The sequence below is a fragment of the Calonectris borealis genome, chromosome 6 (genome assembly GCF_964195595.1).
Source record: "Calonectris borealis chromosome 6, bCalBor7.hap1.2, whole genome shotgun sequence".
Classification (NCBI taxonomy): domain Eukaryota; kingdom Metazoa; phylum Chordata; class Aves; order Procellariiformes; family Procellariidae; genus Calonectris; species Calonectris borealis.
The window spans coordinates 42,833,750-42,858,354 of NC_134317.1; the positions used below are offsets into that span (position 1 = coordinate 42,833,750).

A 24,605-nucleotide genomic window follows, 5' to 3' on the forward strand; every position below is an offset into this window, starting at 1 on the left:
CGGGCTGTCATGCCAGCCGGCTGTCTCTGTTGGGACACACGGTTGCCTGCCGGGGCTGAAACCCTGGGGAAAAACGAGGTTCTGGTGACACAAGAGCTAATGAAATATCTGCAGAATGAGAGGTCTCCTGGCACCCTCCCTGTGTGCAATTATATATATAAAACAGAACATGGATTGGATATATACATACATATATATATATATATATATGTAAAAACATAGCCAGCACTTCTTTGCAAGTAATTACAGATAAGGAACTTGAACATTGCCGCGGTCTCAGCAGACACAGCCCCTCCCCTTCTCCCTCCCATCTTTCTGCATCACTCTGTCATCTAGCTAAAAATAAAGGAGCGTTGGGCACCCAAGTCTCCCATGGGCAACCACATGATAAACATCAAGCCTTGGTGTTAGCAGCTCATAAACAGGGGTGGGGAGCGGCAGCCTGCGTCTGTCTGCATTTGCTGCCTCAAGAGGCACCTGGGCTCCAGTCCTGCAGCAAGGACGGTGTGGGGAGGAGGTGAGGGACGAGGACATTGCTCATGGACCCCAAGTCCTTTTCTTCCAGGCTGTTCCTCATCCAGGGCTAAGCCAATTTTTAGCTTAAAATGAGCCAGTACAAGCTCTGCTCAACTCAGAGCATCCTCAAAGGTTATAAACCCTCAGGCCACAGTGATAAAACCCCAGCAGGGCTCGCTTTTCCCAAACCAGCCCCTTCAGTGACCTCCCGACGGGTTTATGGTCTCCTCATGCTCCACCGCTCTCTTCGAACACATTGTGACACCAGGACTTCCTCGCCTGCAATCAAGCTTTGCTTTTCACCCGTTACACCCTGGCAGTTACCAGGGACACAGAGCAGCCAGGCTGAAAAGAAATGCTGATGCTGAGGTTTAATAAACAGTTTTACCCCCCCACCCCTCTGCTTTGCTCTAATTGAGTTTTACAGGGGGGCAGCAAGGTGGGGGGGGGGGGGGCGGGCGTGGGGAAGGGAGCCCAGGTGATTTATTTGTCCTGCATGAGGTTTTGCAGCTGATGAGGGACGAATCATAGTGGAACTCTTTACATCACACCCTTGTGATGCAAAGATGAAGATGGGCAGCACCTGGGGAGAGGCTGGGCTAGGTGGGAAAATGGCTGGCTTGGGTGCCAGAAGCTGCAGGCAAAACTGGCAGGGGATGAATTTAAACCGTCCTTGCTCCATTCCCAGTTTGAGATGCTGGAAGTCCCAGAAGAAATGCAGCAGGTTTGCGGAGAGATATCAGCAGGGTCCCCCCACCTCTCTGGGACCTCTCTTGGCCATGCACGGGAGACAAAGACCTGTGCAGTTGCACGGGGAAGGCTAAAGGCCATTTCTTCTGGAGATGTGGCTGTCACTAGCTAGGTTGGATGGGGAACACCGAATGCACACTCCAAGGACGGTGTGTGGGTGGTGGGCTGTTATTTTGGGGGTGGGGGGGGTGTCCCCACAACCTGTTGTCACCTTGGTACCAAACCGCTCTAACAGATCCCTCCCTCTAAGTAATCAGGCGGTTTTGAAGGCTGGCTGGGAAAGCGTGGTCCATCCTGGGAGGATGCGGTGGGCAAGAAAACATTGCAAAGCTGCAGCATTGAACTTCCCCCTCCTGCCTGTGGACATTTTAAACAGGCAGCAGAAGCCAAAGGATGGGGAAGTTGCCAAAGAGTTGAAAGGGCCCCCTTGTTAGAGAGTGCAAGCGGCAAGGGAGGGGGCTTTCCAAGAGCTATTTAAACATTAACCAGCACAACAATTGCCCTGTGTTCCTGTTTCCCATTGCCACACTGGTCTTTCACCTTTGCGTGGGTGGATCTGCAGGGTCCTGAGCTGCCTCCAGCCCTGGAGACATGGCTTGTCCACTGCTGGCACGATGCTACGGCGGTGACAGGAGCCTCTGTGCCATCGCCTCTGCCTGCAGGACTTCATTACCGTCCCTGTAGCTGCAGGAGAGCCCACAGGTATGAGGTTGGGGGTTTAAAACAGGTTATGAACTTCCCTCTTGCAGTCATAACTTGGAGGATACGGCTGGAGGGTTTCAGAGAGCCAGAGCTCATAAAATAAAGTCAGCATGGCACGGAGCTGCTGGATGCTGAACTGAGGCACTCAGCCCTGATGTAGCTCTTCTGCCCGCTGTGCAAGAGGGAGTACCCAGACCTGCAGCAATCTCCTCCAACCCAAGCACCATTCAACCCTTTCCCCACTACGTAAGGGACAATTCTGCACGTTTACTGTCTTCAGTATGGGGATGTGAGTACCACATCCAACACCAATTTCTTTTTTTAGCCTTGGGAGTAAGAAACATACTGGCAACCTTCTTTTACACCTGTAGAAAAGAAGCCTGAGGGCATCTAAAATGATGTGACCAGGGTTAGGCAGGAGCCGGTGGCAGAGACTGAAAAACTGCATCGAGACCCAGCTTTGTGTCCTGCTCTCTTTGTGGCAGCAAAGCAACTGCTGGGTGGGATCAGGAGCTTCAGGTGCGCCTGTCTCCCCAGACACCCACTTTTGGGAATGCTCCAGTCCCAGCGCCGGGGAACCACAAGAAACATTGCAAGCTGACAGTAGCCCACTCCAGCTGCAAAATTTGGCAATAATAATAATAAATAATAATAAAAATATAATCTGTGGGTTGATGAAGAGCTGGGTGAGATGAGCTCTACCACCCATTCCCCAGTGTCTGCAAGCAGCCTGTCCTCCCTCTCCCCCAGCGCCCCGTGGCCATGGGCTCAGCTCTCACAAATTCCCCTCGTGCTGCAGCGTTTTTGCAAGCCAGGAGATGCCATTAGTCAAGACTGCCAGGGAGGGAGGATGAGGGGGTCACTAGGCACGTGGGATTATTTCTGGTCACCTGTCAGCCGGGTACAGCTCCAGCGCAAACACCTGGGGGATTTATAGGCTTCATAACTCACCTTCCACCGGTATTTTAATGTAGTTGCTGGAGAGTTGCTCTTTTTTGTAAGCTTTCCTCCCTTAAATCTCACTCGAATATCTGACAGAAGCAAACACAAGCTAAGCTGAAATAAACAGAATGGTTTATTAGAGCAAATATTCCCAGGCTGGGCTCTCCGTATTCCCTAGTCATCATGAACTATCCTCAGTAAGAATATGCTTGTGCTGAAATATCTCAATTTTCCTCTACTAGGCAAGCGCTACCATTTTTTTTGCTTGACGTGTGCGTAAAGTGCCTGGTGTCCCGCAGACCTGACTCGCAGCAGGGGCCTTTTGCGGCTCAGACAAAACGTACATGTGATTTGGGGTAACTCACGTTGAAGAAGCTCTAGGACAGAGCTGACTGAATGAAAACGAAGTTTGAATCCGCGTGGGATTTTTTTTTTCTTCTTGTAACGGTTTATAGTCCATTTTAAAGACATGGTCATCCTCACCCCACCCAAACTTTGACCAGAAGTACCTTGTGCTGTGCAAAGAAATAGCTCTCTTTGCATTACACCATGCTTCAAGGATTCAGCGCCCTATGAAGTACATTAACCAAGATGATCCTTTTAAAGATACTTGCTTGGGAAGCAAATCCCATTTGAAATAAAGCAGAGGGATTTAGCTTAACAAAGCAAACCAAGGAAAGAGAGGGAGAAGGACCTGTGCAGCTGAGACACCAAGAGGCAAGGCAGAGGGAGAACCTGCAGAAGAGGGACTGCAGAGCTCTTGGGGTGAAGGAGACATCATGAAGCTATGTGCATGAAAATGGGGGACATGCCAAGCTGTTGGAGGGGTGTTTGAAGCACCCTTGTCCATGAGAGCAAGCGGAGATCGCTCAGCAGCTCTCCCTAGGAGGCCTTCAGAGAAGGTATGTCAGGGACCTGCAGAGAAGCGGTCCTGGAAGCTCATCTCTGCTTATTTCTGTCCCGACCCCATCTCCTGCAGCTCCCGGCTGGATCCCAGCCCTGGTCTATTCTCCTCTTGCTTTTTCTGCCATTTGAAAGGTTGCAGGTCCTTCTCACCTGCTCCTAGCCCATGCTTGCGGAGATCTGATGCAGCTGGCAGCCCAACTGCTTCCTCACTGCTTTTTCTCCCGGCTGGTCCCATGCAGGGGAAGCATCCTTGGGCACTGCCTGGTGGCCTGGACAAGGGTCCCCAAACATCGGGTTGGGGCCCACGGCTCCAACATCACTCGCTGTTTAACTGGAGCGCCTGCTCAGGGAGATGGTGTGGCAGCATAAATCATGGCCAGCGTGCTGCTTCGGGGCACCGCAAGGTCAGCAAGCTCCTTGTGCAATGTTTTCATGACAACTGGCCTAAACACGCAAAAACCCCTGCTGACAAAAGCACTCTCCGGCCAGGAGGAGAGGCTGTGTGGCTTGAAGGAGGATGTCCGTCCTTGCAGCTCGAGGCACAAGGAGCTTTGCTTGCAAGAAGACACAACCCTCCCCTCTCCCGCAAGCCAGTGGCTTTAGCAGTAAGATAAACCGAGACATCCCAGTTCAGTTCCCCCGGCTCCCAGGGCTGGGGGGTAGATCCAGTTGCACAGTCGCGGACACACACGAAGTCACAGCCTCTCAAAACCTACACCCCAAACCCTTCTGGCTGATTCTTTTCCTCTACCACAGGGACAGGGATGGTTCCCCCCATTAAACCAGTAGGAGGAAAGCCCCCCCAGCTCCATGCAGGTTGCCCTGTGTGCCCAAGGGACCCAAGTCCAGGCTCCCTGGGGCACAGATAAGCCCGTACAGGGACACGACGCCAGTGTGCACGACTCCATGCCAGCAGGAAAACCCCCATAAATTGGCTCCCACCAGGTGGGATCGGTGAGGACAAGTCCCGTCACGCTAAGGAGGGTGCAGGCATTGCAGCATCCGCTCCTGGGCTTTCAGATCCATGAAACGCAGCCGGGAGAAACACGATGTCCCACATGCTGCCTGGAAAACGGGGCTGGAGGCGCAAAGGGAAGCGATGGTCAGAAGCATCTTCAGGAGCGCTGGACCGGACCACGCTGCCCACCGTGCCAGTGAGACAAGAACCCGTCGGCGATGCTCTGTGCGAGGAAGGGGCCCGCGGGGACTGCGCCTTTCAGAGGCTCTCTGCACCATCAGGAGGCAGCTGAGCACTCGGCAACTCAATCCTTGAATGCCACAGATCACCGTCCAACTCAGCTCCAAGTGATTTCTGGGCGTGCACCAACAGCCTTGATAGGAGCTCAGTAACTGCATCACTGGATAAGCCTTTAGGTTGATTTCGAGGTCCTGCAACCCTTTAGAGCCCCAGGACCCTGATCCTGCAAAGCAGACAGCATGTCCTCTCACCCGGGCACTGCGCACCCTGCGGCCACCTGGGAAGCAGAAAGGAGCCTGGCGCAAACCTCGAGCAGGATAAGCGCTCGCAAGCCCTGCCAAATCGCTTTTTCACGGATTGGGCTCATCATTTCCTCTCTGGCTGCCATGTCATCATTTTAAAAAGAAAGAAAAAGTCAATTTACCACCCGGCTCCGGTTCTCCTCTCGGAAATGTCACCCTGTGTTTCCTGTGTCAGCAGCCACCCAGGAGCAGAGGCAGCCTCCAGCTCTGCAGCATCCTGTTCTCAACTGCCCGCCTGGTGCTTTAACCCCTGCAGACCTGGCTCTCTGCCACTGCAACAGGCTTGCCTGAGGCCACGCATTTAAAAAAGCCACACCGAGCAAAACCAAAACTTTCTCGCTCCCTCCTCTAAGCGCTGTGCACAGGGCGATCGCCTCCTTCACAGGGATTTAAAATAAAAAGAGGGGAGGGAGGAAAATACCCACACCAAACACGGTCCTCCCCCTTTCACGGACAGCAGCAGAAATGCAGAGAAATTAAGTGACCTGCAAAAGAGCTCAGATGTCATGAACCGCAAAATTATTGATGTTCCCCACGTCCTAGAGGGACACGCTGCAGAGGGCTGCCATGCGACAGACCCGTGCCAGCGTGCCACTGGGTGCAGAGTGACCCTGAGCAGGTCACTTCTCTGTCCCCATGCCCACGTTTCGTCTCCCCAGGGAGGCAGAAGCAACCTCCTTCATAACATGCACCGAGAACCAACTGTAAAATGCAGCATCGATATTGAGAAATAAGCAAAAGAACACTTTTTTTTTTTTTATCAGGCCCTTTCATTGTATAAATAATTTATTTCAGTTCACAGCATTATGTCTGCATCTTTTAAAAAAAGAAGAAAAGACAGGAGGGACAGAGACTGACAGACAATGGCAAGGGTAGGACACGGGCAGCAGGATATCCAACACTGATGGGAACACCGCGAAGGTACCTGGGGAAATGAGACTGGTACCTCGTGACATCTGCTAAAAAAAAAAAAAAAAAGTCATTCATACATATTTAGAGAAGACGCACAACCTTGCAAAAAGGCCCAGCTCGTTTTCAGAGCAACAACCTCGGCAGTTTCCCTTAACCGCTGTTCTGCTGAGGCACCTCCTCTTCTAGCCCACCGTAGGTGACGCACATCTGCATACAGGAAAAACCAGCGTACGGTTGTGAAACGTTACAGAAATACCACGGAAGCCATTAGCTACTAATTGGAAAAGTCTTTTTAATTATTGCAGAAAGCAGAGTTGGTGGGAACGGCACCGCCACAGCGTCCCACCTGGCTCAGCTGAACCTCCCAAGCGTGCGCTGCCAGTTCAGCACACGCTTAAGGGCTCTGCCGAAAACCAGCCGTTTCTCCAAGGGGATGCTCAGCTAAGCTGGGTGTAACGAACCCTCAGGAAGGACCAAGCTCTGTAAATGCATGTCACCAAGCTTTCCATGCCAGCGTTTGCCAAACCAAGACCTACGTCTCGACAGCAAGGAGGCAAAACCCACAACTAATAGCCTGCACGTGTCATTTTTAAAACCTGATCGCTTTTGAGCTGGTGGGGAAATCATAGCTTTATATTTCACCTCTAAAATAGGTCGCTCTCCAAAAAAGGGTTAATGCATGTGGCTTCTGTGGCATCAAAAATAAATATTTTTTTTTCTTCTCTCGACAGCAAGTACCAAAGTGTTGGAGGTGAAGACAAAGCAAAGCAAACCCAAGGAAGCGGGAACAGAGCCACCTGAACTGATGGGACCAGCCCACTCACTCAGCGCACAAGTCGGGACTCGCGTTGGGAACTCAAATCCCGCAAGAAGAGAAATACTACTTGGCTGCAACATTTGTTTCCTAACACAAAAAAAACCACGCTATTTGGAAGGTGCCGCGCTCATCGCTGCAAGGGGAGAATCAACTCCCTGAAACCCAAAGGGCATTTTTCTTTTGTCTGCTTGGTGGTTTCTCCTTGGCTGCTCTGGGAAGGGGTTTTCAAATGGGAAGGCTGGTGTAAAATCACCAGAAACACCCGCCAGACCGTGTGGCTCAAAATTCACAATATTTGCCCCCCCCAAGGGCTGCATGGAAAGCCGGGACCCTGGTTTTCTCCTCCAGAGAGATGGGTCCCAGGCCAAAACACAGACAGCAAATGGCTTTCAGTCCCCAGGACCTTAGTCCCATCCAGGTACCAAAATGTCCACCTGCAGAAGGACGCGGCGGGACCTGACTCTGCCCCGGGCGCGCAGCAGGCAGAGGCAGCCCACACGGCTACTGCTGGCAGCAAGGGGCTCTCTGCTTTGAATCGGGTTTAAATCTTTATAAAAAACTAACACCCCCCCTTATGTCTCTTCACACCCTGCCATTTTCCCGGCGCTGCCGAGTCCCTTTGCAGCAGAGATTTTGCAAGCTCTGGCCATCTCAGTGCCAGCAGCCGTCCGTCCTGCCCTGCCCTGACCCCCCAAAACCTCACATTTAGCAAGCGCTGCCCTGACCTCCTGCACCGACTGCAGAGCAGCACGGTGACCAGTACCATGAAGCTTGCTTTTTTTTGTTTGTTTGTTTTTTTCAAACTAACCCTTAGTTTGGATCATCCCAGCTGGAGCAAATTAGCACCTTGGAGGATGCCTCTGCCTGGGCACAATAAGGACCTGCTCGGGGCTCTGCTTCAGAAGATGACACAACGGAGCCTTTGAGAAGGGGGACTCCTGGACACCCCCCCCCCCAACACTTCCAGCAGCGTTCACCCAAAACCCTTGCCTTTTTTTCTTTTTTTTTTTTTCCTTTTTTTTTTTTTAAGCAAACAGCTTAAAGCTCAGCACCAGTCACCGGCTACTGAGCACCCCTGGCGCCGCAGCCTTACACCACCCCCCCGCCCCCCCCGGGCTGAAGGCTGCCTGTTCTTGCTCTGCACCCACCCGTGCCCTAAAACACCAGCCGGGGTAGCGGGGGGGGAGGTTTGTCCTCTTACCCATGACCCACACCCCCCCAACACACATTTTGTGCTTTCAACACCCCTTCTAACCGAAAAAACGCGGCTGGGGGGGGATGCAGGCAGGCATTGGGGCACAGCTGGAAGCTCCCTCACCGCTGACCTTGCCGAGCCCGGGCGCTGCCTTCGCCCCCCCCCATAGCGTCCATCCCTCCCCGCCGCATCCCTGCTACACCCCCCCCAAAAATGCACACGTTAAAGATCCAGAAGCACGCTGGGCTTCTCTCAAATGCACTTCAACAGGGTCCTGCCCTGTTCGCCTCCGGCACAAAAAAGCTCGGTGGTCCCGAAGGATGGAGGGGGTCTCGCCCCCTTAGCACGTCTCCAGCCCGGCCCGGGGGCCCAGGAGGTCCGGATCCGGCCCTTGGGAGCACGGTGGTCCACGGAAAGGGGCGGTGGGAGAGGGGAAATCCTGGCTTTCGCCCGCAGCCGGGATCTGGGCTTGGCTGGCAGGAGCGGCTTTGTTATCACCACTATTGTCTTTTCATTTGGAAGGGGGGGAGGGGGGGGGAAGGGGAAAAAAATAATAGTAACAATTAAAACCAAAAAGGATCGCTTTGGTTCTCTCTCCCCCTCGGTTCCTTTGTCTGCTTCCCCATCCCTCCCCGCGTCTGCGGGGCTTCTACCGCTTCTTCTTCTGCTTGAGGGACTTCCTCCGCTTCAGGATCATCTCGTAGAGCTTGTCCATGCCCTCCGTGAGCCCCTCGCCGATGATGGCGCAGGCGGGCTGGATGTGGTAGGTGGTGGAAGGGGTCAGCTCGTGGAGGGCCAGCTGCTTCTCGATCTCGGCCACCGGCAGGGACTTGGGCAGGTCCTGCTTGTTGGCGATGACCAGCAGCGGGGTACCCTGGTTCTCGGCGAACTTGGTCACCTTGTGCAGCTCTGTTTTGGCCTCCTCCAGCCGGTCCACGTCCACTGAGTCCACCACGTAGATGATGCCATCGGTGCAGCGGCTGTAGGACTTCCAGAGCGGGCGCAGCTTCTCCTGACCACCCACGTCCCAAAAGTGGCAGCTGATGCCCTTGGCCGTCCCGTTGCTCAGCCGGATCTTCTCCGTGTTGAAACCGATGGTGGGCACGGTGTTGACGAATTCGTTGAACTTCAACCGGTAGAGCACCGTCGTTTTCCCCGCCGAATCCAGGCCCAGCATGACGATGTGCAGGGACTGGAAGGCGGAGATGTTGGAGGAGATGTTCCCCATGGCCACGGCTCACGCCGCCCTTACAGCCCCGCGCCCATCCCCGCACCGCCGCCGGCCCGCAGGGGCACGGCTCGGGGTGAGCCGGGCTGGGCGCGGAGCGGGCAGCGGGCGGGCAGCAGGCAGCGGGCGGGCGGGCAGCAGGCAGCGGGCGGGCAGCGCGGCTCCACGCGGCGGCAGCGCCCGGGGACTGCCGGCCACCGCCCCGCCCGGGAGGAGGGGCCGCGCCGCCGCCTTCCGCCGGCTCCGCCCCACCGTCCTGCCTGCACCGGCACCTGCCCGTCCCCTCTGCTGCCTGCACCGGCACCTGCCCGTCCCCGCTGCTGGGTGCACCGCCGGAGCGGCCAGGGGTCTTTGACCTGCAGGGGGGGACAGCTTCCCCCCGGGAGCAAGTTCCGCCTGTGGTTAAAGCTGGGTTATCCCTACGCTTTTCATCGTCACCGACCAGAGAAATAATAAAAGAAAACCCTAAAAATAGTTCCAAGCCAAGGCATTATCCGATGCACAAGGAGGGACCTTCTGCTGCACCATGTATAATCCCCGGCTGAGGGAATCGGGGGGGGTTGCAAAAGTGGTTCAGGCACAGCTCTGTGGGGATGACTGGCGATGCGCTGAGCCCGGAAAGCGGGAGAGCAATGGTCTGCTCCTGGAAAGGTAGAGCGTGCGCTGGGAGCTCTGGAGTCACCACCACCCAGTGTGGTGCTGGGACATGGAGCACCTGCATCCCCCAGGTCTCCCAAAACCGAGAGATGCCAGGAGGGGAAAACCTCACCTGCGCTGAATCCAGGGCGGGGAGGGACAACACTGATGTTCATCATTGCTGTTAATGCTTTTTGCATCTCATACTTCATAAATGCTGTTAAAGCCCCTGAGATCCTTGTGGCCAGGCAGCCCCCCAAGGCCCAGCACGGCTCGTGCCCCAAGCCATGCGGCTGCCGGCCCACCTACTCCTCCTTGAAGCCCCTTCCAGGCCAGTGTGGGGACAGGGAAGCTGCATGCTCTGGGGAAGGCCTGCCCCGCTCTTTGCCATTGCATTTATTTCTGGTATTGCTCCTGAGCCAAAAAGCAGCAGCACAGTTGTTCCTACAATATTACCCATCCCCTCTTTTACAGCATTTGTAAAATAAATATCAACTGTATCTGACAGCTTAACTAGAAAGCCCTGGAGAAAGAAGTATACTGCAGAAGACAGATACTGCTTTTAATTTAAGATGCTTTCACCACACAGCGTGCACTGAGGATTGTCAGGCTGGAGTGGGATCATTTCTCATATTCATGTTTCATCCCGAGGATGCGTGTCGCGGCTTTGCATGGAGATAAGATTACTTGCTAACACATGCCATCATTAAAAATACAGGCAGCTCGCTGTGACGGTCTCCGGAGGTGACACTGGGCGCAGTTTTGATGGAAATCACCATGTGGTGACAGCGTGAAAAGTGCAGGGAGCTCTGTTCCCCCCAGCATGCATCTGGGAGAAACACTCCTTGGCACGTGTGAGGCGGCACCGCCTCCGCGCTCTGCACAGCCATTCAAAAAGCAAGGCACAGGCGTTGTACGGGCTGGAAAATGAAAATATTTTGTGCACTGGGATTGTCCGGATTGGCCTTTGAGCTGGCGTGAGTTCAGGCTTTTCTCTGCGACCTCATAAAGGTAATGAGCTTCCGAGGGCAAGTGGAGAAAGCTGTGAGTGATCACCTGACTCCAGGAGCTGGAGCATTAAAGAAAAAACCGCCAGAAATAGAAGAATAGGGTCAAACCTGTGAGCGGTGTCACCAGCAGATCCGGCACCGCTCTCATCTCTTCAGCCTGAATTGCTTCAGCAAAAGCTTTCTTAAACTCTGCTGTGAAGGATAATCCCCAAGGCAAGTGCAACCCCGGGCTGCCCCAAGAATTAGTGGCGGATCTGTGTGCACTAGGTTTGTGTTTTAGGAATTCGCCTCCGGGCTGTGAGCTCCAGGAGTGCCGGGTCCAGCCCAGGAGATGCTATTTCAGCCCTCGGTGTTGTGGCCAGGCAGCACCCCCCCGGGAATTCCCCCTCTCCCCTCCATCACTTCTAACCCTCTCCCTCCCTCCTCCTTCATCCCCACTGCTGAAGACGGCTTTGAGCCTCAAGTCAAAAGGCTTCCTTTTCTAAACAGGCCACCAAAATTTCTTTCCCCCCCAACAGCCAAAGTCCAAAGGAGAGACTGCCTTCCTCTGCACCCCTCCTTTTTTCACCCCAGCGTTGACTGTGAGTTATAAATAAAGGCGAGATTAGATAGACAGGACGATCAAACCTAGAGGATGTTCTAAAAAACGGCCTTATATCTGATGATCTCAAGGGGATGGAGAGAAACAAGAGCGTTGCAGTAGTGAATTATGCTGCAGCTAATGCCAGCTATCCATAAATAAGCTGTTAAGACCTCGGCTGAATATTAAGCGCAGAAATAACAGTGTTTATCGCAGCTGAGAGGAGTCTGCCAAGTCCATTCAGTGGCAAATTTAGAGAGAGGAAACCCACGTTTTCCGTGAGCCCACCCTCCTCTACTTTTTCTCCCCCCCCCCCCCCCCCGCCCCTTTCCATCACATCAAGGTTAAGCAGCCAAGGTTAAAGCCAGCATTAGCATCTAAATGTGTGTCTGCGAGTATCTGACAAAGACACCGCTCGCTGGTCCCCAACATTTCGCTCCAGCAGCAAGAAGACTGTTGCTGCCATAGTAACTGTTTTCAGACATGGCAATTATTTCTTCCCAGCTCCCCCCCCCCCCAATCCCATCTCCCTTCCCCCAGCTCATCTTGCACTTCAAAGTATCTTTTTTCTTTTTTTTTTTTTTTTTTTTGGTGAAACACAAAGGGCTGGAGCCCGCAAGCATCCACCGGCGCGCTGCCCAGAGACAACGGAGGGATGCTTCCCGTGCTTTCCACGGCCCGCTCATGGATTATCCGTAATAGTGACTTTTAATCTGCATCCAATTAGCCTTTTATCACCCAGGCAAAGCGAAACTTTGGAGCAGCAGCTTTTGCCAGAGGTTTCTGGCAAAGCCGGTGACTTGGGGAGGGGGAAATTGGTTTGCAGAGAGCATCCCAACTCCTGGAGCGTGCAGGATCCTCTCTCCCTCCCCTGCCCCTTCCTTCTTAATAGCATCACTTGTCTTAGTCTGCTCCCTTTTGTTTCTGCATTAAAAGCAGAGACACCAGCCCAAACAAAGTCAACAGGCGAGAGCTGTAATTAGGGCTGCCCCCCTTCTTGGGGATCGCTGAGGCTAATTAATAGCATCCCGGTGACTAATGCCTGGGATGCGGGAACAGCGCAAAGGCTGTGCTGAGAGCCAGAACTGCAGCAGCCACTTCTCAAATAGCTGATGGTGGGACAAGGCACGGGACTGGCGTCTCCAGCCGGCTTAGGGGGGGCTGCTCCCCTCTTCTGCCAGGGTTTCGTGGGTGACCTCTGCCCGAGCGGCGGCTTTCCAAGGTCTGCGTGAGCTGGGAGAGGCAGCGCTGGCTAATACGGTGTAGGGAAGGCTCATCCCTGTTTGTGAGCCCTGACAGTGAGGGAAAATCCTTGGGGAGGTTTTTCGGGGACAGTGCACCTGCGCCTATCATTGTCAGCATCCTTTTCTTGTGCCACTCTCCTTCCCATCTTCATCCACTCTCTTCCTTTCCAAGGACCTTCCAGCCCACTCACTGGATAACGAGGCCAGGTAACGCGGGATCATTAAGGGTTGAATAGCCTACGAGTCCCATAGGAGTCTTTTGGATATTAACTCTGAGGGAAAAAAGCGTCGCGGATTTAATGGGACTCCTTCCTCCCGGGAAAGGCAGTGCTTTATCCTGCGAGGCTGCAGAAGCGGTGTGATAGAGCTAGGCATCCCCACTGAAAGGGTTAATGGGGGAGAGCAAAGGGGCACAGGGGAATAATGACCGAGGGACAGGTACTGAATATTCCACACGAGATTATCCCTCTAAATGCTCAATTCACGCCTCTGCTACCAGTTTCTTGAGTGGTTTCTGGCGATGGCCCCACTTGGGTATTTTTCTGTGCTTTGTCTCACCCACCGGTGCTGAACCCTGTGCTGGGAGGGTCCGTGTCCCGCGGAGCGGGGCCCTCCATCCCTGCCTATTTGAACGTGCAGGCTCTTGGGGCCAAGGAGGTCTTGTGGATCAGAGGAGCATAGTCCTGAGATGTCTCCAGGAGCTCCTGGGTGGATGGGTGGAGGGAGGGATGGAAGGAGAGATGGCGGCAGGGATGGAGGGATGGATAAAAGCAGCATAGTAGTGGAGAAACGACTGAATCCACAGAGCTCCTAATGCAGGAGTGAGAAATAATCTGTTCATCTGCAGCGCAGCAGCTCAGCTCCATTTCATTACCTCAGATGCCTCCTCAGATCAAGCAAAGTCCTTCAAGGACCAGCTTAGAGCCGACTTTACAGCCTCATCCCCAGGAAATGCTACAACAGCCACCAACGGAGGAAGAACAAAATCTTCCTCTAAAGGAGTTGATGTGAAAACAGCTTCACCAAGGCAGCACAAAATCCATCTAGCCCAGCATCGTGTCTCTGTAAGCAGCCAGGAGTGGAGGCAGTTGGAGGAGCACAAGACCAGGGCAGATGTGTAGTATAATTTTCGGTGTTTTTTTTTTTTCCTCCATGAATTCATACAAACCCACTATGAAACTTTCCAAGCTTTTAGTCTTCTCAGCATCCTGGGGCAGAATGCCACAGCTTACCAATTTTTGCTGGATAAAGAGGAATCTTCTCGGTGTGAAACTGCCTGGAAATGTCCTCTGCAAACTCACACATACCAAGTACAGGTTTGCAGGTTAAAGCAAGGCGAGCACAAGGGTTTTCCGGTGGGATAGGCTGGGATTTTCACCAAAAAATCACTCTTTTTGTGCTGTGCTTGCATCGCAGCCCTCACTTGGCCTGTCCAATCCATGAAATTCGGCAGGAGGAACTTGAGCAGGCAGAGACAAAAGAAGCCAGCTCTCTGCCTTTGTTCCCGCGATTTGCTGGGATGACAGACGTCATTTTTGCACGGCGAGTGCTGCGTCCCACCGCTGCAGCTGAGTGTACCGGGAGGGGACGCGAGGCTGTCTCACTCCGAATCAAGCAAAACATCATTTGAATTTCTCCCTTAACACCTACAGTTCGGTTTGGCTGCTTCCTAACTGGCTGCTTGGATGCTTGGAATAAAATCTTGTGTGCAAGAGAGTGAGGAAAGTGGGATGTCCTCCTTTGACCGTTTTAGGGGTTGAGGTTTCAGCAGCCTTAGGGTTTATCTGCTGCATCTGCGACTCCATGCACTTAAATTGCCCGCTGCCCTCAGAAGGGTGACAGGGACTTTGCTAGCAAGGGCTACTTTGCTGGGCCTTCATCTCTGAGCACTTCCAGGCCCCCGGGGCTGTGGCTGCTGGGCAAAGCAGAGCCAGCCCTTCTTGCAGGAGGGGAAGAAAGCCCTGGGGAAGCCCAAGCCAGAGATGGGCCAGTCACCCATGGGGGCCCCAGAGGAAAAGAGATGTTATTTGGGAACAGATACTCCATCCCCTCACCTCTGCTTCACCAAGGACACATCTAGGGGTGGGTGAGACATCTCCTGGGCTGAGGGCAAGGGAGGAGCAACCCTTTCCTCCCACCTGGATAAGCCATGATACCAGACCCCCAACACCCTTTGCACAAGCAGTGCCTGGAGGGGAATAACCCCTCACCCCTCCCTGGCTTCCAGCTGGGTAAATAACTGCTCTGAAGGACTGCTTTTGTGCTCACAAGCATCCTGGGGCCAGAGGAGAAGAGACTGAAACCCTGCCGGTTTCATTACCCCAGGACACTGCATTGGGTTTGGATACAAAGCACAGTGCAGCCAAGTGAAAATTGGTCCTGCACCTACCTGGACCCATCCCTGGCAGGGTGTCCTATGCTGGGGTACACACTGAACACCCCCGTGACCGATCGGTGTGGGTGGGGAGGAAATTTGGCCTTGAAGGGCTCTTTTGGTTCTTGCCGATAATGTGGCAGCCTGGAAACTCAAAGGAAGGCTAAAACACTTCCGCACAGGAGGAAGGATGCTGAATCCAGGAGGGTTAAGCACACACAGGTATGATGTATAGCGTGGTTCAGGTTTGTCTGCAGACATATGGTCACACATCTCTCCCTCATTCCTGTCCCGAATTATGCTCGGTCTCAGCCACTCCCTAGCCTGGTGCAATTCCTGCCCAAGGCTGCACGTTGTTTTGCCTGGGGAAGGAGTCAGAGCTGCAGATTTTGCCCTATAATTTTTCTGTGACACTCTGTCTTAAGAAAAAAAAAAGAAAAGTGGATTAGCCTTGCTGCCAGTGATAAGCAGGAGGCTTAGAAAAACCCTCAGTTTCCCAGCACCCATTCCCAGAGCAGTAAATCTCGGAGCCTACCGAGCTGCAAGCGCGGCAAGGAGAGTGAAAGCGCAGGGCTGGTGGAGATGTAGGGCTCATGAATCACCCAGTGCTCTCCAGCAGCACACCAGCATCTCATATTACCTCCTCGGGTGATTTGCACCACAAATTTCTGCTTAGTCCCCCAAAATGTCAGAGCATTTTATTTGCTGCCTGTCTTTTTTTTTTTTTTTTTTTCTTTTCCTTCTTTTCCAGCTCCTAAAGGAGCTGCTCTGTGGCCAGAAGGAAAAATCCTGCTCGGAGCTGATTTACCTGTGTTTAGCTGGTGTACAGTTGTTTACAGCTACTTTAGTCAGCTGGAGCCTGATTTAGAGAAAAAATGCACCAGGGTCATGTAGGAGGTCAGATCTCAGCTACTAATCCACACCTGACTGATGCACGCCAGCCTCCCCCTCCAGCCAGCCCCAAACTCCCCCTGTAGCAACAGCTTAAATAAACCAAAGCCTCAAGTCTGGAAGGACGAGGCTAGTCCAGGGCTGGCTGGCAGAGGACAGGGAGCATTCCCACTGTCCCCCGGGCACTGTGGGCAGCACGGGGGAGAGGACACCCCGGTTTCAAGGCTGCACCCTGGGCAATAATGCCTGTTCCCTGCTGGCTTCCTTCCTCCAGAGGCAGAGGCATAACTGCAACATCGATTATTGCCTCCATCACGGCAAGATGTGCCCAAGCCTCTGGGGCCTGGGGAATTGCTGCTCTGCTTAGTATCTTCCAGGCACAGTGGTGAGGGGACACCGATACCCTGCCGATGCGATTTCACATCATGCCGGACATTACCTGCCTGCTAATTTTCACTCGATGCAGCGAAGCTGTAATTCAATCAAGTGGGGTCCAAGCCATGTAATGAAGTGTATAAATGGGGCTGGAGCTGCATGTTCACATCACCGGGCTGGAATTACAGCCCAAGTGACACTTATTGGCCACTGGGCAATTTCTGGCAAGGGGAAAGTCCCCCTGGGGAAGGAGGGCAAGCACGGTGGGAGATGAGCATGAAGAACGGATCAACCTTGGGAAGGTCACCGTAGGGGTACGTGACCTGAGAAGGAGTCTGGTTTGGGGCTTTGCGGTCAAACCTTGGGAGGTCCATGCTGACGCTTGTGAGATTCAGTAGCCAGAGGCTGGGAGCGGGGAGAAACCCTGTGAGATTCAGAGCCATGGGGTGCCAAGGGCTGGCGCTGCCCGTGTCTGCACATTTCTGCTCCTGCCAGCACCTATGTTTGCTGGGCTGGGGAAGGAATCTGAGCTAAAAACTGCCTTCTTTTGGCCTTTTATATTTACTAACCTAAGTTCCTCTAGCTGGCTGGAGAAGCAGACTAAGAGCTGGGGCAGGAATTTCTTACGGCATCCCAGACAGCCAGCACTTCATCGCCCTGATGCCAGGCGAGGGACGGGCACGGGACCTGCCATCAGTGGAAAAGCATTTTCCCCTGCTTGAGCTTCACAGGTGGAGCCTGTCGACGCAGAAAGACGAAGCCCAGGCTGTCGCAGGGGGGGCTTTGCGGCAGAGATTAATCTGGATCACCTCCATCCCGGAATAGTGCTCAGCCACCAAACCATCCTGCCCCGGGGCTCAGGCTCCAGCTGCACTAGGGTCAGCGCACAGCCTGGCTGCAAAACAGCTGCTGCCAGCATGTGGCATTTGTTATCTGCTTTTCTCTTCCTGAGGTCATCTAAAATACATGGTCTTGTACGGATAACCTACCCCTGGGCAAACTCCTTTAACTGCATGGTTTTGGATGGCTTTTCCCATAGTGCTGTGTTATTTCCGAAGGAGGGTGACAGCCCCTGGGGTGCGTGCTGGCAAGTGAAGGGCTTGCAAATCAATGCCTCCCTTGCAATCAATGCCTCCCTTGCAATCAATGCCTCCCTTGTATGAATTCTCCATTGGGATCCTCTCCAATTGCCAGGTAGACAGCAGCGGTGGGTACCTATGTGACAGTCACAGTGCTGGCATCTTGCTGCCCCTGCTACAGATGTAGCAGCTGAGCCAAGGAATGCCTCCTCCATCTGCACAGCGCTGCGAAGGAGCTCTATTTGATACCAAACAAATACCCTGTGGCACAGAAGCAGCCCCCTGTACTGGTTGGCAGCGGAGCCAAAACCAGTCCAAGGAGGTCAGGGCCAAAAGGACCTCCCAGAGATGCTGGTGAAGAGGGATGACTGCAGATGACATCGGCCACTGTCCTGCTTTTCAGAACACCAAAGCCAATACAATAAAAGCAATCCGATTTAACCAGCCAGGGAAGGTTCAGCAAGACTGGCAAAAGCTGTTTTCTAGGGCCACCTGGTGATGGCCCGGAGACAAGCCTTGCTTTTGGATTTCGGGGGCCCAAAGAAGCCCTTCACATGTGGCTGTGGCCTGGCAAAGCACTGCCCCTTCCCACCCCTTCCCTTCCCATCAGATTTTGAGTCTAATCTGAGCGTACATCATTGCCTCGGGAAGCGTGTGTTTCCACGCTCTACCCATTTTAATGTGCAGTTTGGCTCCAGGATGCTTTTATTCAGGCGTTGGGTCAGTAAAACCAAAAAGCAGAATAAAAAAGCAAAGCGATGTGAGTTGACCCACGGGAAGTTTTATTTGCTGCTGAGAAAGGCAGCAGCTTTTTCACCCTAAGAGGGATTGGTCTGTGGAGCTCCCTGGTAGCCACAACTTGGGTGTAAATCAACAAGGATTTGAGCAGTGAAGAGCAGAGAAGGACCCACGCGTGCTGCGGAGGGGAAGGGAGGTGAGCTGTCCTGTCCCCTGGGAGCAAGCGACCACACTGGCAGCACCCAGAGCACCCAAACCATCTCATTAAGCTTTGTTGGCTCCTCCTCCACCCAGCTGACAGCCTTTCTCCGCCAGCAGCTACGTCCACCTTTCACCCAGTCCAGGTTGTGTTTCCCCCGTGGCATTTGCACATTTTTGCTGCAGCGAAGCTGTCCCATCCCCATCGGTCCCCACCCCACCCTGGCTGTCCCCGGGCATGAAGAGCTGACCAGATGGGCTGTGCCGCGTGTGCTTGGCATTGCTCTCTGCAGTGCCCCGGGGAAGCCAACAACCTCTCAGCTTCCCGGCTCCTTACGTTGCTCCTGCTTATTCTTCTGCTTAACTCCATGCAGCCAAGGGGAGGGAGGGACTGAACCCACTGCACCCAGTAAGGTCCCCACCGGTGTCGGAGCAGTGGTCACCCATCAGCAGATGCTGGGGCTCCATCAGTGCAGGCTGTGGGAGGCTGCAGGAGGCTGTTACTTGGGGCTGACCACCTCTCTGCAAGCAGAGATCAACCCAGCCCAGGCTTTCGAGACGGGCTACGGATGAACCACCCAACCGCATCCTCTTCGGCAAGTGGACCTTTTCACTTCAAGCACCCGCCGGTCCTCAGAGCAACCGCACAGCATCACGAAGCTGGGCGGCAGAGGGGTTATTTGCATTTACAGAGCCCGATTTGTAAAGGCTGTGGGCAAAAAAAAAAAACAAACCCCAGACCACCCCACGGCCTGGGCAGCGGTAGAAGGTTTGCCTACGATGGCTGCAATTCCACCTTGCTGGAATTCTTGCTCTTCTGCTCTTGTGTCGCTAGGGGGAAGCGTTTGACCGCTGGATGGAGCTGGTGCCCGCAGGGTCGCCGCTTGTCCCCGCCCGGGTGGTGGCACCTCCAGGCTGCCCCACCGCCGGGCTCGCTGGGACACGCGGGGCACGTCCAGCCCCAAAGGTCCCGGCCACCATTCATTTTTCTGGCTCGGCCTGTAGTTTCATTTTAGGGGTCAATTCTCGATCAGATCCCGGTCAACCTCTTTATTGATGATCTGGATGATGGGGCAGAGCGTACCCCCAGCAAATTTGCAGATGACACCAAACTGGGATGAGTGGCTGATAGGCCAGAGGGTCATGCTGCCATCCAGATGGACCTTGACAAGCTGGAGAAATGGGCCGACAGGAACCTCGTGAAGTTCAACAAGGGGAAGTGCAAAGTCCTACACCTGGGGAGGAACAGCCCCAGGTATCAGGATGTGCTGGGGGTCACCCAGTAGAAAGCAGCTCTGCAGAAAAAGACCTGGGGGTCCTGGTGGACAACACCAAGTTGAACAGGAGCCAGTAGTGTGTCCTTGCTGCAAATGGCATCCTGGGCTGCATTAGATAAAGTATTGCCAGCAGGTCGAGGGAGGTGATCCTTCCCCTCTACTCAGCACTGGTGAGGCTACCGCTGGAGTGCTGGGTCCAGTTCTGGGCTCCTCAATACAAGAGAGGCATGGACTTACTGGAGAGAGTTCAACGAAGGGCCACGAAGATGATGAAGGGACTGGAGCATCCCTCCTATGAGGAAAGGCTGAGAGAGCTGGGACTGTTTAGAGAAGAGAAGGCACAGGGGGATCTTACCAATGTGTATAAACACCTGCAGGGAGGGTGCAGAGAGGACGGAGCCAGGCTCTTTTCAGTGGTGCCCAGTGACAGGACCAGAGGCAACGGACACACACTGAAACACAGGAGGTTCCCTCTGAACATCAGGAAATGCTTTCTCACTGTGAGGGTGGCCGAGCACTGGCACAGGTCGCCCAGGGAGGTTGTAGAGCCTCCATCCTTGGAGGTAGCCCAAAGCCACCACACCGTCCTGGGCAATTGGTTCTAGGTGGCCCTGCTTGAGCAGATGACCTCTGGAGGTCCCTTCCAACCTCAGCCAGGCTGTGATTCTGTGATTCACGCGTGGTTTCCATCACCCCAGCACGGTTCGGCAGAGGGAACATCACCCAGATGTGCCCCAGACTGCATCCCTGCCGCTTTTGCTACCGACTTACTGCTTTAGACCCATTCCCAGCGCACATCCCTGGCTTCAAATGGGTTAAAAATAGTTAACCCAGAGGCTGCTGCATCCCTGGAGACCAAGCCAATCTGGGAGACAGAAGACAGAAAAAAACGAAGACAGAAAATTACTGCTACAAAATGATACCTTAAATAAATTCAGCTTCCCCTTTTATGCATTCAGGTCTTGTTTAAGTTTTCCTGTAGATTGGGGATGCAGAAGAAGCAATTTAGATTGAGGAGATTAATTAATTAGTGTCAGGCACAGGGAGCCCATTCACCAAATGGGAATGCTCCAGAGAATTTAGAGTTGTTGCAGGCTTTTTTTTTTTTTCTTTTTCAGAGATGAATATTTCTTAGAGGTTTATTATCAACTAGCAATCTATGACAATAAAGCAAGAAGCCAGGTCTTCTGAAACACAGATATTTCTTACTGTATTTCTTACAGTATTTTATATTCTTCTGTTTAAACCCTGGGAGAAATGATTAATTGTGAATCTTTGCTTTTCTTGTAAAAAAAAAAACTTACTTTTTTTTTAAAATCTTATGATTGTCGAGCTAGTTGCAGAATGGAGAGGTAAGAACGAACCATGAATAATGAATGAACTTTTATGATTTTTAAGAAACTGAGCCAGGGTCTTGGGGTATTTGATGTTTCAGCGTTGCTAGCCCTGCAGGAGGGCATACGATGGCATTTTCAAAATGTTTTGGCCAGGAATTTGCACTGAATGTAAACATAAATCAGTCCATAGGGCTTTTTTCTTAGCCTGGGACAAAACCACCTCTGAATCCTGCAAAACACCTTTCTCCTGGTAAATAAGGCAAAAAACGCAGTGTGAATCATGACCATACCCAGCTGAGGGGCTGGGAACCAGGTATGGACCCCAGGAGCTCGCCCAAAGCCATTCCCACCAGCAAGAGGTTTATTAATCATGGAGGAAAGGTTTTGGTGACATGGAGGGATGCTGTGGTGCCCGACGGGAGCCAACTCTCATTTTCCAGGCTCTCACCTCACCTGACAAATATAATAGGGCTCAGCACAGATAAATAGAAGTGACTGCTCTTTTCTAATGAAGCTTTACACGGGTGACGAAAGCCATTTTACACGGCCTGCCCTACATTGCTCCATCTGGCAGTGAGAGAAGTCCTTGCCCGTACGGCCCCAGCAAGTGCTCCCAGAGGCAGGGTATGTCCATCACCCCGATATGCCTCTCCCGAAAATGCTTCTTGACGTGTTTTCCCAGTTGTGCTACCATGGCACGCTGTGTATTTTTAGCCTCTCCTCTGTAAACACCTACCTGGGGACATCTGGTGCAGCGTGTGCCATAATGGCTCTGCACTTACTTCTGCCTCTCATTGAGTGCCTGCGACTCAGGCTGCCGCTGGGCTCACAAGCTGGTTTTCCAGTAGAGCCATTTGGAAACACTTTAACCCTTTCGGTGGCTATTCCGGTGGCCAAAATAAATGACGATGGCAGGGAAGAGGTGGCAGGAATGGATGATACATCTCCCAAGCACTCTTGCTCCTCCAACCGTTTTCAGCTCCCCTTGAGCCCCGGGGACGTTTCAGCATCCACCACCTACTTCCATGAGGAGCTGCACCCTGGAGAAGCCACCTCCTCTTGTTTGAGCTGAGCTTTGCCCCTGCCAGCTTCATCTGATTCCTCCCTGGGAACATCGAGGCTGTCTGGAGGAGGCAGCATCTTCCCCCTTAAGAAAAGGCAGGGGAACAGACCCGAAAGCCCAGTCCTTCGAAAGGATACATCTAAATTGCCCAGAGAGGAGGAGCTGGGAGTTCAGGTTTGCTACCGTGAAGATGGGAGCTCCTGAGCCACTTCCAACTGCCACAACAGGAAGGAAAGGCAGCACTCTCCCAGGAAAGCTGGCTCCCCAGGGACTGTCTCCCAAAGTTCAGGGATTTGGCTGCACAGGGGAACATATGTTGAGTTTTATCCAAATACCCAACATAATCTGGCATGTCGCGTGGTCTGGCATTTGCTCTTCTGGAAATGGGAGTGCTTCCCACGTGGGTCATTGGAATATGAGATGATTGGGATATGAGGTCAGGGCTGGAAAGGTGATGTCACTCCAAGTCATCCTCTCTGACACGCTGCTTGCCAAGATGTTAGTCCCTGCATGAAGATACTGCCAGCATCCCCTCTTTGCCCTAAGTCCTGCCTGTGGGTAGCTGGCTCCATCGCTAGTTGATTTGGCGGAACCGGGCTGCTGCAGTACGGGATGTCCCCAGCACCACGAGACGACCTTGAAGGCAGCATCTCGGACATGGGATCCAACAGCAGCGGTGTTCGAGCTGATCATTGCAGGCAGCAAGGGCGGTGGGGAAGAAGTGCTGCATGCATCCCCCGGGGTATCATCCCATCACAGCCTCTGGAGGCACTTTCCTCTCCAGAAAGGGACATACTAGCCATGCAAACTGAACGATGAAAGTCTGCTCTAGGAGTTTTTTTTGTCAAAAGAAGTAAACGTTCCAGCTTGTGTAGCAAGGAAAAATGGAAATGGATTGACCTCCCTCATTAGCATCACTTAGACAAGAGGAAAGAAGCTCTAAAACGTAGTCTGGTGATTTGTTCTCCTTTAAAAATGTCCCTGTCATCACGCTCCGTTATTTATACCAGCAGCACTGCTGGCACTGAGCCTAGTTTGGGAAGAAAAATAATATGGAGATGTCCCCTCCTCTTTCTGCTGCTTTCCCTGCCCTCCCTCTGAAGGAGATGTGAGTCTGCGTTAGGTTATGTGACAAAAGCCCTGCCTGGGACCCTCCCAGGGCTGTCCCATCATTTGATGTGACACCCATCAAATGAGTCAATGACCTTTGGGACTCGCTGCCTGGGGGTATGGGAGACATGATGGGGTGCAGGAGAAGGGCAACTTGGGATTGCACAGGAGTTATGGGATGTTTAGGCCGGGAAAGGGTTGGCTGGGTCTGGGGCAGGGAGCCACAGCAGCCTCACGCAGCTCAGGATTTGGGGCATTGTGTTTTCCCCTAACAGCTCCCTCTTCCTGAGATGCAACCATCAGCCCCACCTCTTCCACCACCCCAGGCCAGTGCTCAGAAAATCATGATTTCGGGGGTTGTGGGTTTTAAAATTTGCTTTTCTGAATTTGCCTTTTGCTTCTGCTCTGCTAGTTGAAGTTCAGGTAACAGTGTCGGTCACTGCTGTTTAACCCTAAAGCTTGTAAACCCGAGAAACCTGAACTTCACATTTCATAGGGGTTTGATTCTAGGGCTTGGAGCTTCAACAAAAAAACCAATCCCTTTCTCCCCCAAAATGTCACCCACCAACTACGTTCAAAGACTGGGCAAAATTAAGGACAGGTGCTTCAAGTTTTTGTGGAAAACACAAAAATCCTCATTTTTATACACCTTTTTAAACAAGAGGGAAACACACCACCCTTTCCCTGACCCCCCTTCACTTCCCATCCCACTCCGAGCATTTTCAAAGTTAATTCTCATCGATCTCGGCCCAACTTTCGGGTCTTTGACAAATTCTGTCTGCTCATCCCACGTGCAAAACTCCAGCTCTGATTTTCTGTAGAGGTCACCAGAGACACCAGAACCAGTTAGTTTTCCTCCTGAACTTTGTCAGCCCTCCGGAGCCACTTGTGACTCAGCTGCTGCAGTCAGGAAATAACAGGGAATGGCAGGAACACCCACGGGGAAATACCCAAAGAATCATATTTCTCTTTAAAAGCGCTTTTACTGCGACCTGCTCGCCAGCACAAATGACTGTCGCCCAGCCAAGTCCTGAACTGCACTCCCTCATTTTCAAAGCATTAAAAAAATATCACCTTGTCATTTGTTCCGGCTGGGCTTTGGAGAGCTGCAGAGGTTTCCAAAAGCTCGTTTCCCTTGCATCTTTGCAAGGTTTAGGGGCATCTGTGCCAGGGAGGGCTCACACCTCTGGTGTGACCCCAAAAGGGGAGTTTGGAAGAGAGAGAA

General features: G+C 53.0%; 1 protein-coding gene across 1 annotated transcript; it reads right to left on the reverse strand.

Annotated features, from left to right (window-relative positions):
* Positions 1 to 6,081: 6,081 nt before the first annotated feature.
* ARL4C (ARF like GTPase 4C) lies at positions 6,082 to 9,579 on the reverse strand. Its single transcript, XM_075153791.1, has one exon. The coding sequence runs from the start codon at positions 9,466 to 9,468 to the stop codon at positions 8,890 to 8,892; it is 579 nt and encodes a 192-aa protein (XP_075009892.1). The 5' UTR covers positions 9,469 to 9,579; the 3' UTR covers positions 6,082 to 8,889.
* Between the last annotated feature and the right edge of the window lie 15,026 nt (positions 9,580 to 24,605).

Bases quoted from the DNA above. Each gene is read 5' to 3' on its own strand.
- ARL4C (XM_075153791.1), bottom strand. From the start codon at position 9,468: ATGGGGAACATCTCCTCCAACATCTCCGCCTTCCAGTCCCTGCACATC.